Source organism: Ischnura elegans, chromosome 9, assembly GCF_921293095.1.
Source record: "Ischnura elegans chromosome 9, ioIscEleg1.1, whole genome shotgun sequence".
NCBI classification, from domain to species: Eukaryota; Metazoa; Arthropoda; class Insecta; order Odonata; family Coenagrionidae; genus Ischnura; species Ischnura elegans.
The window spans coordinates 27,916,878-27,931,255 of NC_060254.1; the positions used below are offsets into that span (position 1 = coordinate 27,916,878).

The 14,378-nt window shown below is 35.8% G+C and overlaps 1 protein-coding gene across 1 annotated transcript in view; it reads right to left on the reverse strand.

Moving 5' to 3' along the window:
* Positions 1 to 7,024: 7,024 nt before the first annotated feature.
* LOC124164905 (UBX domain-containing protein 4) overlaps positions 7,025 to 14,378 on the reverse strand; it is a 28,113-nt gene continuing 20,759 nt past the window's right edge. The window contains exons 7-10 of the mRNA XM_046542135.1: positions 13,821 to 13,943; positions 12,152 to 12,263; positions 10,132 to 10,364; positions 7,025 to 7,991 (exon numbers count right to left, since the gene is read on the reverse strand). Of these exons, the coding sequence (XP_046398091.1) occupies positions 7,760 to 7,991; positions 10,132 to 10,364; positions 12,152 to 12,263; positions 13,821 to 13,943 (700 nt within the window). The 3' untranslated portion in view covers positions 7,025 to 7,759. The remainder of the gene's footprint in view (positions 7,992 to 10,131; positions 10,365 to 12,151; positions 12,264 to 13,820; positions 13,944 to 14,378) is intronic.

Consider the following 14,378-nt stretch of genomic DNA (forward strand, 5'->3'; position numbering starts at 1 on the left):
GACTTTATTTCAGTTAGTCCAAGAACATTCCTTAGTCTGATGGGAGAGGTCAGGTTTGCACGTCATATGATATGTAATCGAGGGGTACGTAGTCAGGGGGACCTTCGGGGGCTGATACCCCCAAAAATTTTTCCCTCGTGGCGATCGCCTGCGATTCATTTGCTGAGAAGACCACTAGATCAGGGGCATCTATAAATACAATAGTAAACTGAAGTAGAGGAAGTCAAACATCGCTGAATCACCTATGCCAGTCGATGTTTTGAAGAACCTCATTTCTTGGACATACCTTCTTAAATTGTCAACTTCAATTATGCATGACCCCCTACTTTGTGCATTTTAGCCTGACACTCGGTTTTCCGATGCAATTACATTTCATAATTTCTGAAACTAATGAACGATGAATTTAAATTTCAGCATTATTCAAACGAAATACATAGTGGAATTATTGAAATTTATGGTTTTCCGGAGGGAGCAATTTGACAACAGAATATCAATATAGCCAAACCCCTAAACTTCACCAGCACCCCCAAAGTAAATTTCTGGCTACAAGCCTGGCAAGAGCGTCAGCAAAGCCAAGAGTAGGGAAAATAATAGGGTAGTTTCCTTCCTCGAAGAAAACGAAAGGCATTGATTACGATTCGTTACCCACCATTAGTGTATTCATTATCTAAAAATTATTTGGTTTTAGAAATCCCAGTATAGACGAAGGGGAATGGTCAATTTTAACTGCATTTGAAAAAGGCCAGATTGGCACCCATGCGATGCCACTCCATGTGACGTCATAGGGACCTAGTTTCTATATGAGTAGATAGGAGTTTTACATCGTCTGAGATTACCAATGCATGCATGAGGCACAGAGATCAGGGAAACATCTCTTAATAATCACCTATAAAAACTCCCTATCGTTGGAAAGTTTCCTTCGTTTGATAAGGTATTAATAATCCTTATTTAAGCCAAGTGCTACCTGCTAGCAGGGTACTCTGCTACCTGCTAGCAGCTTGCATCGCAGCGGTGCACATATCCTCGCCCCAGGGTCACCTCACACGGCAGCGGCGGGAACCAGAATGATGTCACACGGGCTTTTCCCAGCATTCATAATTAGCCGTTGCGTTTTCCCGCGCTTGAAAATTTTCACTCCATCGATCAGCAGTGGTTATGGGAAACCAGGTCTTATGGAAAACTCAACGCAAGCAAGTGCCTGGCTATGACCCATGCTATCTCTACTTCTACTTCCCCCACTGCCTTCACTTCAACTCATCTGCTTCCATTACTCCCTACCACTCCAGTATGACCTTGACTAATTATTACGGCATAAACATGCCCAAGTGCGATGAAATCTCCAGCTTCCTTGGGCCGCATTCAACCGCATCCGAATCCACGGCAATAATTGTACTTTCGTGACATGAAATATACATTAAATGATCGTAGATAAAATTTTTACACTTTAAGATTGGTTAACCATTGCAGAATATTCTAAAATCACTCTAATAGTTTTTTCCCACTACCGATTGTCGTCTGTAATGCTAAATCAGCCATCCGAGTAAACTTGAAACATTCCTAGTCAGCAGTTAACTAATTCTTTTTTACGGAGGGAAATCTAATGGAAATAAAGGGTCCCATGTAACCATGCATTAAAATGCAAATATCCAGCTGCTTTCGAGTACGATATTATTTTTTTAAAAGGATCGCGGAAAACATCAAGTGAGATTGAACTCATGCACTGATAATCCGCAACAAGAATAAGCCGCACTCGGATAATCGGGAGTCTGCTGTATATTCAATAACCAGGCATTTGAAATTTTGTTCCATTGTGATCTAATTAATTAACTAAATTTCCATATCGATGGCTAATTTCTTATAACACGTATCTCCAAATTTGGCTGGACTGACATAGGTATCTTAAAAAAAAGTGTAATAACATTAAAAAATAAAATTCAAGCAAAAAAAAACTCTCTTTGGCAAATGTGTGCTTCTTTTTCCGTTTTATGAACTTTTGGTCTTTAATTTTAGCGTGCAATTAAAAAAAAATTAATAGCTTTTTGCTCTCCTGGAAAGTTTATATTTTTGAGATACACGTGTTGTTAGAACTTAGCCATCGATATGGATAAAAGGTTTTAAATTTTCTAAATACCGTTTATAACTGAATATAGTCCCCCCTTTTTTCCAATAATGCCCGTGGTAAAAGTAAAGGGGGGGACCAATATTCAAACACATTTTTTTACTTTTCCCAAAACTCACGCCTCAAAATTATGGGGGGGGACTATATTCAGAGAAATACGGTAGACGGTGTTGGCTAAAAACTTTTTGCCCAAAAGTTAACAGGAAATAAAAATAGGTACAAAATAAAAAGAATAAAAGACAAGTTTTTCCAAAATCAGTACAAAATTCACTAAAAAGTAAAAGTTAACCTTTCCATTACTTGGAGAATAAAGTGTGGGTGCTGATTAGGTTTAGATATTAACATTGTGTGCCAATTCTTAAGGCCGTTTTACACGGTACACGGAATTGCGCAGGTCAGAGCTGCATTTATTTCTAAAATGACGTGGAATTGCGCGAATGCATGAACGAAATTAGAACAGTGGCTATTTTGCCGTCTCGCATCCACACATTCTCACATGTGTTCTATCAATTCACCGCTTTACACGACGCAATTTTGATTGCACCTTCACACGTACGTCAGACTGCGCAATTCCGTGTACCGTGTAAAATGGCCTTTCCTCACTCGACAGGCTCTTCTGCACTCATTTGAAATGAATGCAGCTCTAACCTGTGCAATTCCGTGTACCGTGTAAAACGGCCTTAATACACCTAATCTGAACCCACACTTCATTTTCAGAGTGATGAAAAGCTAATTTTGTTCCTTTTAGTGCATTAAATAATATTTTTGGAAAATGCATGTTTTTATAATTTTTTAAATTTAATTCATATTATGACCCTATCACATTAAACAATAAAATAAAATTGGTGAACGGCCCAGTGAGTTAAAATATGTATATGCATATAGACTATAGGCAACTTGCAAGGTATTTCCACCTTTCACTCCTTCCCTAAAGTAAATCTCCATATTAAAATGTTTTTCCTGCTATTTCTGACTAGAAATATTGCTATAAAATCCTCCTTAATTTATAGCGCTGACTGGTTCTCCATGCATTTCAGTTTCATGGCAAAAAAGTAAAACTAGTATGCTGATAGCCTACTATGAACAAAGATAACTTCAGTAATCAGCGTAGGTCATCAAATTAATAGAAAGTGGCATTACACAGGATATACAGGACATACAAGTGCAAGAGCCAAGGCAATAAATCAAATTTACATCATACCAGACATTTCTATCAATAAAAAATACCACTCACTGAAAACCTTGTATTATTAAAAGCAATGACCAACTTAAGTGAGTAAGCTAAGTTTTGAACTCACAAATACTCAGACTTAGGTAATTACTACGGAAAAAAATCACATGGCCAATATGCATTTAGGCAGGCAACTTCTGCCAGATTTTACTATTCACTCAAAAAAATGTCAATTTCGAAATGAGAAATGCATTCAACTGTCTCCTAGTAGCCTAATGATGTTATTAAAATCAACAGGGAACAGTAATTAATCCATGGAATTTTTAGCATTTGTCCTGCCATTTAACACTTTCGCTGCTAGCCATTTTGATGATAAATATCGCTGTGAGCGGCAGTGGTTTTTCAGCATAACCAAGTAGATATGTCTCTATGGATACCGTAAAAAATAATAATAAAAATCCTATGATTGTTTTAAACAAATAAAACGAAGGACGCACCGGTGCGTCTGCCGCTCACAGCATTGCCAAAGCTATGCAACCCGTGTCACATGCGTTATGCAACCCGCTACACAAATATTTTTATCTCCCTTAATTCTCATCTAACGTTCTTATTATTCGACTGATTTTGCAAATAAATAGATGTTTTAAAAATTTGGAGTATTCGAAAGTGATAATTTTTTTAATGAAAATATAATTTTCTCGTAAAATAATTACAAACTCATAATTTACTCATGGTTTTGGGATAACTTTCAAGAATCATCCTGAAAAAACACTAGAATGAAGAGTGCTATTTAAGTCAGCAATAAATATAAGATGTTAGAAAATATCCTAAAGCATAAAACCGTGTTTTTACGGGCAACCTGGATCGTAAGTGCTAACATATTTCCTCACTCTATTTTTGGCTCATACTCGGCACTTCTTTCTTCCTTTTCTTTTCATTTCCAAATTATGTGGTGAGTGACCATGTTTAGGGGAACTTATTGAAGGCATTACCTCAGGTTGGACATTTAGCAATGTTTATAGTATAGTTTATTAATTCATCGCGGTATTCTAACAAATGTACACGTTTCCCACTAAATCTTTGGTATAGAATGAAAGAATGAATCATTATTATCTGAATTAAGTATATTCTCAGCTGTAGGTACCAACGGCGAGTTTTTGTTTCGTAAAGATAATATGACAACATTTGATCGGTCTAATCTTTGCCTCCAAAATGTTTATTGTAATCGTCCACCGTACTGGGCTTAGTTCAAACCCTTCCCTGCCTGCCCGCAAAATCGTGTCCATACTCGGAGGAAATCATCTTCACATCTCTTCATTATCAGAATGACTGAACAGTATGTTTTCTCTGTACAGCATGTTTTTGCAGACAATGGAAAAGGTTCACGCTGTCGTAAAAGTTATCCCTGTACACAGCGTGCCCCTTATTTTTTAAATTTGCCAACAATTTATGAGTGACTTTCTCTGCGTTCCATGCTCCCCCCACTTTTTTACCCTCGGTGCCACAATATATCAAGCAATCCAAATCCAAACCGCGTGGTTCAGTGATAATGTACAATTTTATTTCATATTTGTGACGTTTGTAAGGAATGACTTGTTTTAATAGTAACTGTGGATAACGTCAACTCCATAGAACCATGGATTCGTCTAGACTCACAGCCCTTTCCACGTAGTACAATTCACTCATACTTGCATAGAATGTATCATGCAAGGGTCGTATATTGTAAAATGGATCACTGGGTAAGTGTTCGCATTCAACCACATTTCTATCTTAGTGCATAGCGCGCAATATTTGCAAAAGCTATCTCGAGACATGTATATGGAAAAAACAGGGAGATAATATATTTCAGATTTTTCCAATAATATTATAATCTACTAAGAGAAATAAAACCCATCGGAAATAGAAGGTCAAAAAAGTTTCCAATTATCTTCGACTCAAGACTTATTCCAAGACGATATTCTAATTTGGAGAAGTATTATTTCGAACCACATATTCAGCATTGATATTCGTTTCTGTTGCAACTCAAAAAACATCATTGGCAATGAGTCGTAAGTTGTAAGGATTCCCGCTGGGAACATTTAATTTTTGTCCTGAGGTGCCAGTAAAAGGGATATCTGTTACTTGGAGTTCAGCTTTGTACCATAAATCGAAGTTATTTGAGTGCTTTCGGAACAGTTTTGATGAAGAAGCATGGGCGTTTTCTTCCTGACTCTCTTCGGACGACTCCTCTGGAATTCCTTCCTGGGATGCATTATCTTCCTTGCTGTCCATCTCCTCATCAAACTGCATAAGGATATCCATAAACTCTTAATTAGTCTTTTTCTTCAAAATTCTCTAAGGATATTCATCTCTTTTTTCATCGCGTTCCCGCTGAACCAGACGTTGATGCCACTGGCTCCTCAGCCATCTAATGTAATGGGAAAAATCAAGATATTCAGGTAACCGATGACACCTCCGATGATACTTCAGAGGATAGATATCTCCGAAAATCGAGCATATGAATCTATTCCGAAGGCCACGAGCACCTAGTACTTTCCTGTGGCAGCGTCGTACTTGCAATGATATTTCGGCCAGAGGGCGTGGAGGGATGAGAGTGAAAGGAATGCCTCGACGACTTTGTTTTTATAGGCCATACGAAACGATATCCGCATGAAATGAGACGAAATATTACCCTTTTATTTCACACATTATCGTGATCGTCTTGGAATTCCCGGTGTTACATTTCCGTCATACCGGCATTGAATTTCATTCTCAAGGTCAATGCTAATGGATCCTGTGTAAAATATTTTATCTTGAAATAGTGGTCGATTTCAGTTCCGTGTGTAATGTATACGCAGAGTGGTAATTATATACCTATCTGTCAGTTTAACAAAGTACATAGCCTTTGCGATTGAACCGTAATATAACGAGACACTTGTTTATAATATTGTGTTTCGGGGTTTTGTGGAACAAGTGATTGAATGCTCAACAAAATTTTTCATTATATTTCAGCAAAATTCGGCAACATTACGGCATGTTTACATAATCAATAGGCTATATGGAAGAATAAAAGAAGAGTGCAATGGATTATAATTCATTATTATCGAATGTATGGTGATAATTTCTTAGAGCTAACTTTTTCCACGTTATGCACGATAAAGGGACATGTATAGAAAATTCTGGCATCGAACCTGGCTCAATCACGCGTATTACTTTTTCAAAGGATTTATTATAGCTAAACGTAATACCTTTTATGTACAAAAGAAGCAGCCATGACAATTGTCCAAACCAATGTGTTCACATATTTTTGCAATCTTCGGATATATCGACACATTTCCACATATTCGGATAAACTGAATATAAAACTTTATTTGACATAAATAATATTTAGAAGAGTTTATAAGGCATACGAGACCCATTTATCTCCAGTTCCGAGACAATTTAGGTCAGAAAAATTAAAATATCAAAAAAATTACGAAAAAATAGAAAAAAGATGAAAAAGTATTTACCTAAATAATGAAAGGTGAATCCTAGAAACGACGGCCAATACTGGATGGTACGGAATGTAATAGAGCAGCGAGAGGTAATTTGGAGCGCCCAAGACGTTCTCGGCTGATTCTATGGGCATTTGAAAACGGGTCGAAGCAGGACGCACGGGTGCGTCCTCCGCTCAGCATAATAGTTTTCGCAGGACGCACCGGTGCGTCCGCCGCAGCGAAAGTGTTAACACAGTAAATTAGAAATAATACGACACATTATTTTAACATAACTTTTATTAAGAGAGACAAGAATTCAGTATCCGTTTTTCCCTGTGGCCGTTGACTACTTTACAATCTATGGCTTAAATAAAATAGATATATTTTAAAGGCCACCTCAATTGATTACTCAGAAGAGGTCTTAGTCTGATTGATACCCACATTTTCTACCTAAATGGGTTCCACAACTCCAATCAAACAGACCAAACAGGGTTAAGTAACATGAGACATTTCTTTCACAAATTTATAAGAGCCTTTTTTTTTAACAACTGCTGTTATTCCAAAAAGAATGCAAGAATGCGAAATATCCACTAATCGGAGTAATTCAAACAGATCATAAAAGTTATGCAATAATTTATTCACAACTGGATAAATTCTTAGGCTTAGATGTGGATAGCATCACTAAGACTGCTGGTGAAATGAGCTGATATCTTTAATTCTGAAGCATTAAAAATCCCAAAGCTTAGAGCGTTAAGAAAATCAGCAAAAACTTAGTCCAATCACCGAGATCCAAATCCATGCACTCTTGCTTGAGCGATTCACTCTTAAAAATTCACACTACTTGCATCCAATAACGACAAAAACTTTCAACTCCTCCAGTAAAACAATGAGCAATGACAAATTTAAAAGCAACAGCAACAATTCATGACTTGAAAAAAATATTTATCATTTAGAAGAGAACCATCCCTTTTTTGTCGTCTGAAAAAATTCATTCACCCTTTGTTTCGTTTACTCTCACATCTGTTGTGTTGAGTTACCATTCCATGTGTTATTATCATCATCAGAGTCGCCGTCATGTCCGGTGGGTAGACGGTGGACGTTGCCCTCCCTCCTCATCCTAGATGGCATATCCGTCGACGTGCCAAGGCTACCACTCAAACTGCCCCCCCCAATGCCAATGCCACCACCTGTTCCGACACTGCCTCCTGCCAGGGACATTCCACTTCCCCTACGTCTTATGGCACCGCTACATTCGTGAAAATAGGGATGAAATACTTAACAGGAATATGGTAAAAGAATAGTTTTAACAAGATCTGAAGATAAAAATAACTCAAGCAAGAAGCAATCTATCATATTTGCACAAATCTAAGACAGTTTTTTTCTCCAAACATCCAGATTTCTGAATAAAAATGAGTTGATTTCCCATTGTATTGAAATTCTTCAACTAGTCAATAGTTTTACTGACATATTTGGTGAGAAATTGCATAAAAAACTAATAGAATGGCTAATACAATTTTCCCACAAAAAAACCTACAGGGAATCTACATAACCAGTTACACTTATTGGTTTATGTAAGTGTCACGAAATTTTAAACGGTACTATTACATAATAAATAGCCTGACTTCACGATGCCAAAACCCTTTCGTAGCATACAGGTATTCACTGAAGAATGGGGATTTAAATATGCAAATTTTCTGTATTAGGTCTTTTTGTTTTCTTCATTGGCCATTCTAAAGGGAAGCTTTGACAAGGAATTAAAGTAAAGAAAATATGCAAAAACATACTGCCTGGCAGAGCAAACTTTTTACCAAAGCAAAGTCAAAAATTAAATAACAGGAAATCATCAAATTCCAACTAACAGCCTTAGGCCAAAAGTTGGGCATAAATACTTGGTTTTATGCTGATGTATGTGATGGGCACAACACGAGAAGAACTTAAACGTGGCGCAATTATTAAAACTTAGCTTAGTTAATACCCAGCTAAATTCCGTTGATTATGCGTGGAACTTCGTAATTAAGTTCATTTTGTAGCCGCCGGGTCAGGGACTGAGGTTCGTAATTTCGTAAAAATGAAAATTGTGTAATAACGTTTCTTTTGCTACAGCTTGGATAGGCCTTTTCGTCGGGACCAACGATTTGCTTCGTAATAACGAGAACTTCATAATAATGTTGTTTGTATTAACAAGAGTCTACTGTACTTATGACAACCCTTTTTGTGTATGTATTTGGCAGGATGTACATATATACGTTGGATTCTGTTAAAAGGAATCAACTTCTAGTTTGGCTAAGCCAAACAAGAAGAATGGATGATTAGGATTGTGGAGCCAAAACAAATGCTAAAATGCAAACCTCCACAAGAACTAGAAAGAGGATAGCCCAGAAGATTTTGGAGATAAGGAATATATAAATCAATAGAAAGAAAGGAATGTGACAAAAGTGTACAAAGACTGACAAGAAGGAGTTGAGATATTGAAGACAATGTCAGATGTAACAAATTCCACGTAAAATATTCTAATGCAAAATAACAATTTATCCTTTGTGTCATCTCATATGTTTAGATTTGTGCAAATACAGAGTGTACTACAATCTGAGTTATTGTAAAATTAATGCTGAACATAAGAAAAACAAGAAATCATGGAAAATGAACACCATTTGAGCTACAAGATTTGAATCCTAACCATAGGAAATACTGCTAAGGTAACAATCACTAATTTACAATAACCACCTTGAAAAGGCTATGCCAAAGTTAAACAGTGTAAACAGAGTTTGACATTAGATTTTGATAAAACCATTCTTTTAATTACTTTCATTAATTGTTTTGAAGCTAAATACAAATATATGATCACTATAAGGGAAAAATGTCTTCAAATTTATCTCAAATAATATTTGCATTGGCAAGAAAGATAACATCTTAGGACGATTTAATGAAGTTTTAACATAAATTACATCTTAACCTTCAAAAGAAATTTAACTGTAAACACTCATTACAGATTAATTATTCGAAGATAAGGAGTACATTAGCAACTTAAATGACACAACTAATACATTTTGAAAGGCTTTCAACAAGAAGAGAACATAACACTTTTAAATGTATCTAAAATGATGAAAATTGGGGCCTAACATACATGCCAGTGCACCAGCACCCCTATCTTTGAGACACGCTAACTGGACTGTCAGAAATGAGATTCATGAATACAAAAACAGGGTCTCTATTCCCAGAAAACAAAGAATTTGTTTGTTTTGTGATGAATATATCCATTAAGTCTTCATAGGATTCTAGGTTTGTAAAAGGAAAGCATTTCACTCAATACCAACTCGAAAGTGGCTAATTTGATCGCTCTCAAAACTAAAGGTAAAGAATATGAGAGGACGAGTGAGAGAACTCACTGCATGGATGGAGGTGGAGAGGAAATCGAAGCCGAGCCAGAGTGGCTCTTTCTATCAGCGTCTTCCCTGCGGCCTCCAGACTGTTGGCTCTGGTCGTCTCGTCGGTCGCTGCTCCCGAACACAAGACCACGAAGGAAAGAGAAGATAAACATGAAAGGTGATATGATCCTCCAAATAAATGCAGACAAACCGCCTCCTCCAGGGCCAGCAGATGTTATTTCAGTCGTCATGACCTGGGTGAAGAAGAAATTGAACGATTTGTAGGGAAATTACTGAAATGAATCAGAGAAGGAAATTTGGGATGTTATGATATATGCTATTCAGTCTGTAACACAAAATATGTATCTAAAATTTTCCATTGGTGATAAGACAGGATAGAAGCTCATAAGCAAAATTTTGTTGCAGTGAAATTTTTCTTTGAACACAAAATATTTTAAAAAGAGGTTGACAATGTAAATAATTCAATGTTTTTTTTAACGTTCGTTCAAGCAAAAAACAATTTTGACAATGTAAATGATAATATTTATTTTCATGGTTCGATAAGTTTAATGAAACAACCAACCGTTTGCATCTCTTGCCTTCAAAAACAGAATCGAAAATAAAGTTAAGCGATATCCATGTTTAATGCCCATGCCTTCATTACAAAATGGCCAAATTTGGATTTGAAGTAGCGTGATGTCTTTTAGACATGCCTCATTTAGAGCAACTGATGCATTTCATGGAGTCTTTTTACTCTAAAACTTTGCATTACATGACCATTTCAACACAAAAGGATGCGATGCCAGTGTTATAAAGATAGAACAAAAATTATAGATTTTGATTAATAACTCTGCTACTTCCAGCCTCTTTACGCTTGGCAATATTTTTTCCCCACGAATAAAATCAACTGATTTGGGCGTTACTTGGTGGAACGATGTAATATTTATGGCGAAACAAAAACACAGTACTATTCCACAAAATTTATTTAAGCTGTCTACTAGTTTCAACGTTTACACCGTCATTATCAAGACCAACTGAGCCAATGTTAGTCTTGATAATGATGGTGTAAATGTTGAAACTAGTAGACAGCTTAAATAAATTTTGTGGAATAGTACTGTGTTTTTGTTTCACCAGGAATTTTTTCCCCACATTTGATAATGTAAACCAAAAGACTTCATAAGCACTAGTGCCATTCTATTAAAAATATCCTCAATATATTCTAAAAATGCCACAGCTTATTGGAGGAGATTGTGTTTCATGTAACTTCAATCTTTTCCTTAATTTTCCTGCTGTAGTAGTCAGTAGAGTATTGTTATATAGAGTATTGAAATGAAGGGAAACAGTACACAGAATTTTCCGTAACATCCTCTTAAGGGAAAATTTATTACAAAACTTTGGATAGAAAACGGCAATTTTAGATAAATCCAAGTAAAATGAATACAATACTTTGGTCTTCAAATCAAAATACATGGCACATTATCAATCATAATACTCTCCTTAAGCTCAAATCAAGGAAACTATATAAATTTAGCAGTGTTTTAGACAACCTTTAGCAGTGTTCTAGGTCAATCAACAGCAAGACTTAAAAGATAAGTTCACAGCTGAATTCTGGATCACAATTTCATTAAATAATAAATACAGTGCAAATTTAATACACAAACATAGGGCTAAGCTAAAAATGTTAGTAACATGATAAAATTAATAAAGAATTGCTTATAATGGCCACTAAGAAGCAGGGGAAGGACCATGTGTTTAAAGAGTAAACAGAGTAAAAACTTAGAAAATTTAAGTGAATTTTAATATGTACATCTGTTAGGAGGGTAATAAATAATTATAGGTAACTTTGGGACACTTGGTTCTCACATGATTCAATAAATAACTATCTATTCATAATTTGGCAAACATGATTTCATTACGAAAGAGAAATTGCAACAAAAAGAGCAGATTACAACAAAAATTGAAGAAAGGATAAATGTCACCAGAATTTAGTGAAATTTAAAGAGGTGGAAACCTAAACTTTCTATGATAAAAAAGATCTTACAGGAAGAATAAGAACAGCAGCAGAAGGAGCCAGCTCCAACTCTCGTAAGGTTTTTACATCTTCATCAGCCGTGAATTCTCTTCTAGGGAATGCCAAGGACATAGTGAAATTCCTGCAAGCATTAAAAGTCGCAAGTTAAGTCATGTGACATAAATCTCACTAGGAAATAAAAAGAAAGGAAGAAGGACACAGAGAAAAATAATGTAAATACGGCTACACCACACCAAATCATCAAAGCATGCAACAATCAACATATTTATCTGGATAGAGTCCCCTTTTTTTTCCAAAAATGCCCAAAGTAAAAGTGAAGGGGGAACTATATTCAAACGTATTTCTTAAAATTTTCCCGAAGCTGGAGCCTCACAATTTGGAGGGGGGACTATATTCAGAGGGGGACTATACTCGGAGAAATACGGTAATTCTATACAGCAATCCCTCCCTAAGATGGCCACTACTAGTTCTGAAAATAAGTGGCCATTTAAAGGGGTGGCTGCTTAATATGGGCAAAGGTGATAAATTAAAGAATGTGCATTTTCGGAATAATAGTAGTAAAAATTCATTTTTAAAGGTTTATTAAATATTATATTTTAATTAATGCATACAATATTGTAAATTTTATATTAATGTACAAGTTATATTGATTCTCCTAATTTGGTTTCAAAGTTCCTAAAACTTTTTTGTGCCATGTTATTGTTGTTGTTTTTGTTTATGAAGTTGAAACTTGAAATGTAAAATGAATGCTATGCATTCAATATGTTACTGTGTAGGATAAATGGAACCTTCTGACAAGCCTTATGGCTTAGAAGGACCAAGTTGTACATGCAAATAAAGGCAATTATTATGTTTTATTTATTTAATTGAAAACTAGAAGGAACATTTCATAATCATCACAGTTTTTATAATCCTAATATTGGTTTGATCCAGCTCTCCACTCAATTATCCTGTAACATTTATTGGGAGAACATAAAAAGCTCTATTCACTTTATGCTTAGAGTTAGCTAAGTGCTGGTTATGCTGACCTCAGTTAGTTTCCATTAAATGCATGGTTCATAAAAATGACTCATTTTAAAACACTGAGGGCCCTCCTGAAGACAAGACCAGGGTGATTCATTAAATGCTTTAACTCTAAAATACTTAAATAATAATAATTAATACTACCAAAAAGAATTATGATGACAGTTAATTCCACCTCAAATCAATGAACGATGTTCTTTTGGGTACCAGATATTGATCACAATATGAGTGCATTTGAATGATTAAATCTGGCTTCACACAATCACATTTTGAGAAATAATCTTCCACGAAATTATCCCTGCTTTCAGCTGCAAGAGACTAGAGATTGCTAGGGAACTTATAAAGGCCAGCAATCTCTAAGGATCCTAGTCCTATACATTTGAGGACCTCAAATCCGGAAAGATTGGGACCAAAGGGTTTCTAGATTTCTGGTCTTCAGCACACGGAAAAAGTGGTATAATTTTTTTTAGAATTTTAATGCAATAAAACTATAAACCATGGTCTGTCAAACAATCCCAAGAAGAACATTCATCACCTTAGATGGATTCAAATACACGACCTTGAAGGAGGCAAAAAACTTGCCGAATAAGTCATCAAAGCATGACAATAGTTTCCACAGCATAAACTATACATGCTTCAACTTAAAAAGTCTTACCTAAAGGGTAGGGTGACATTGCTCTTAACGTATGAACGGACGTCACCAAGCGTAGCTCCAGCATCAAATTGGTGGGTGTGTGATGTGCCATCAGGTAATCGGAACTGGATTCGGGCTGAATTACTGGAATGTCAAAGGACCTCATTTCAATAAAACTTATGCAAAGGAATGAACACCAAAACAGGCAGAAGAATAATTTTACAGAGTAATATCTTACACTTAATGCTGACTGCCTTAATTTTAGTAAGTCAAAATGTTTGAGACTTCATACTATTTGTATTTTTTCCATGATTTTAGCACTAGAATGATGAAGTATACCAGTGAAATTTATTCCTTCACCCTATTTACCAACTTCTTTTGATGAATTTGGTCTTCTGTGACTTTTCATCCATTTTAAGTTATTACAATCAGGTATCTGCAGTGTGAAGACTTTTAGGAAATAAATGATACTTTCCCAAGAACAACAGCATGCCATAGCCAATATGACTCATTCCAGCATTCTAGTGTTAACCCTTTCCCTACAAATGACAAAAAAATGAGGTAGGACGTTTCTTGACC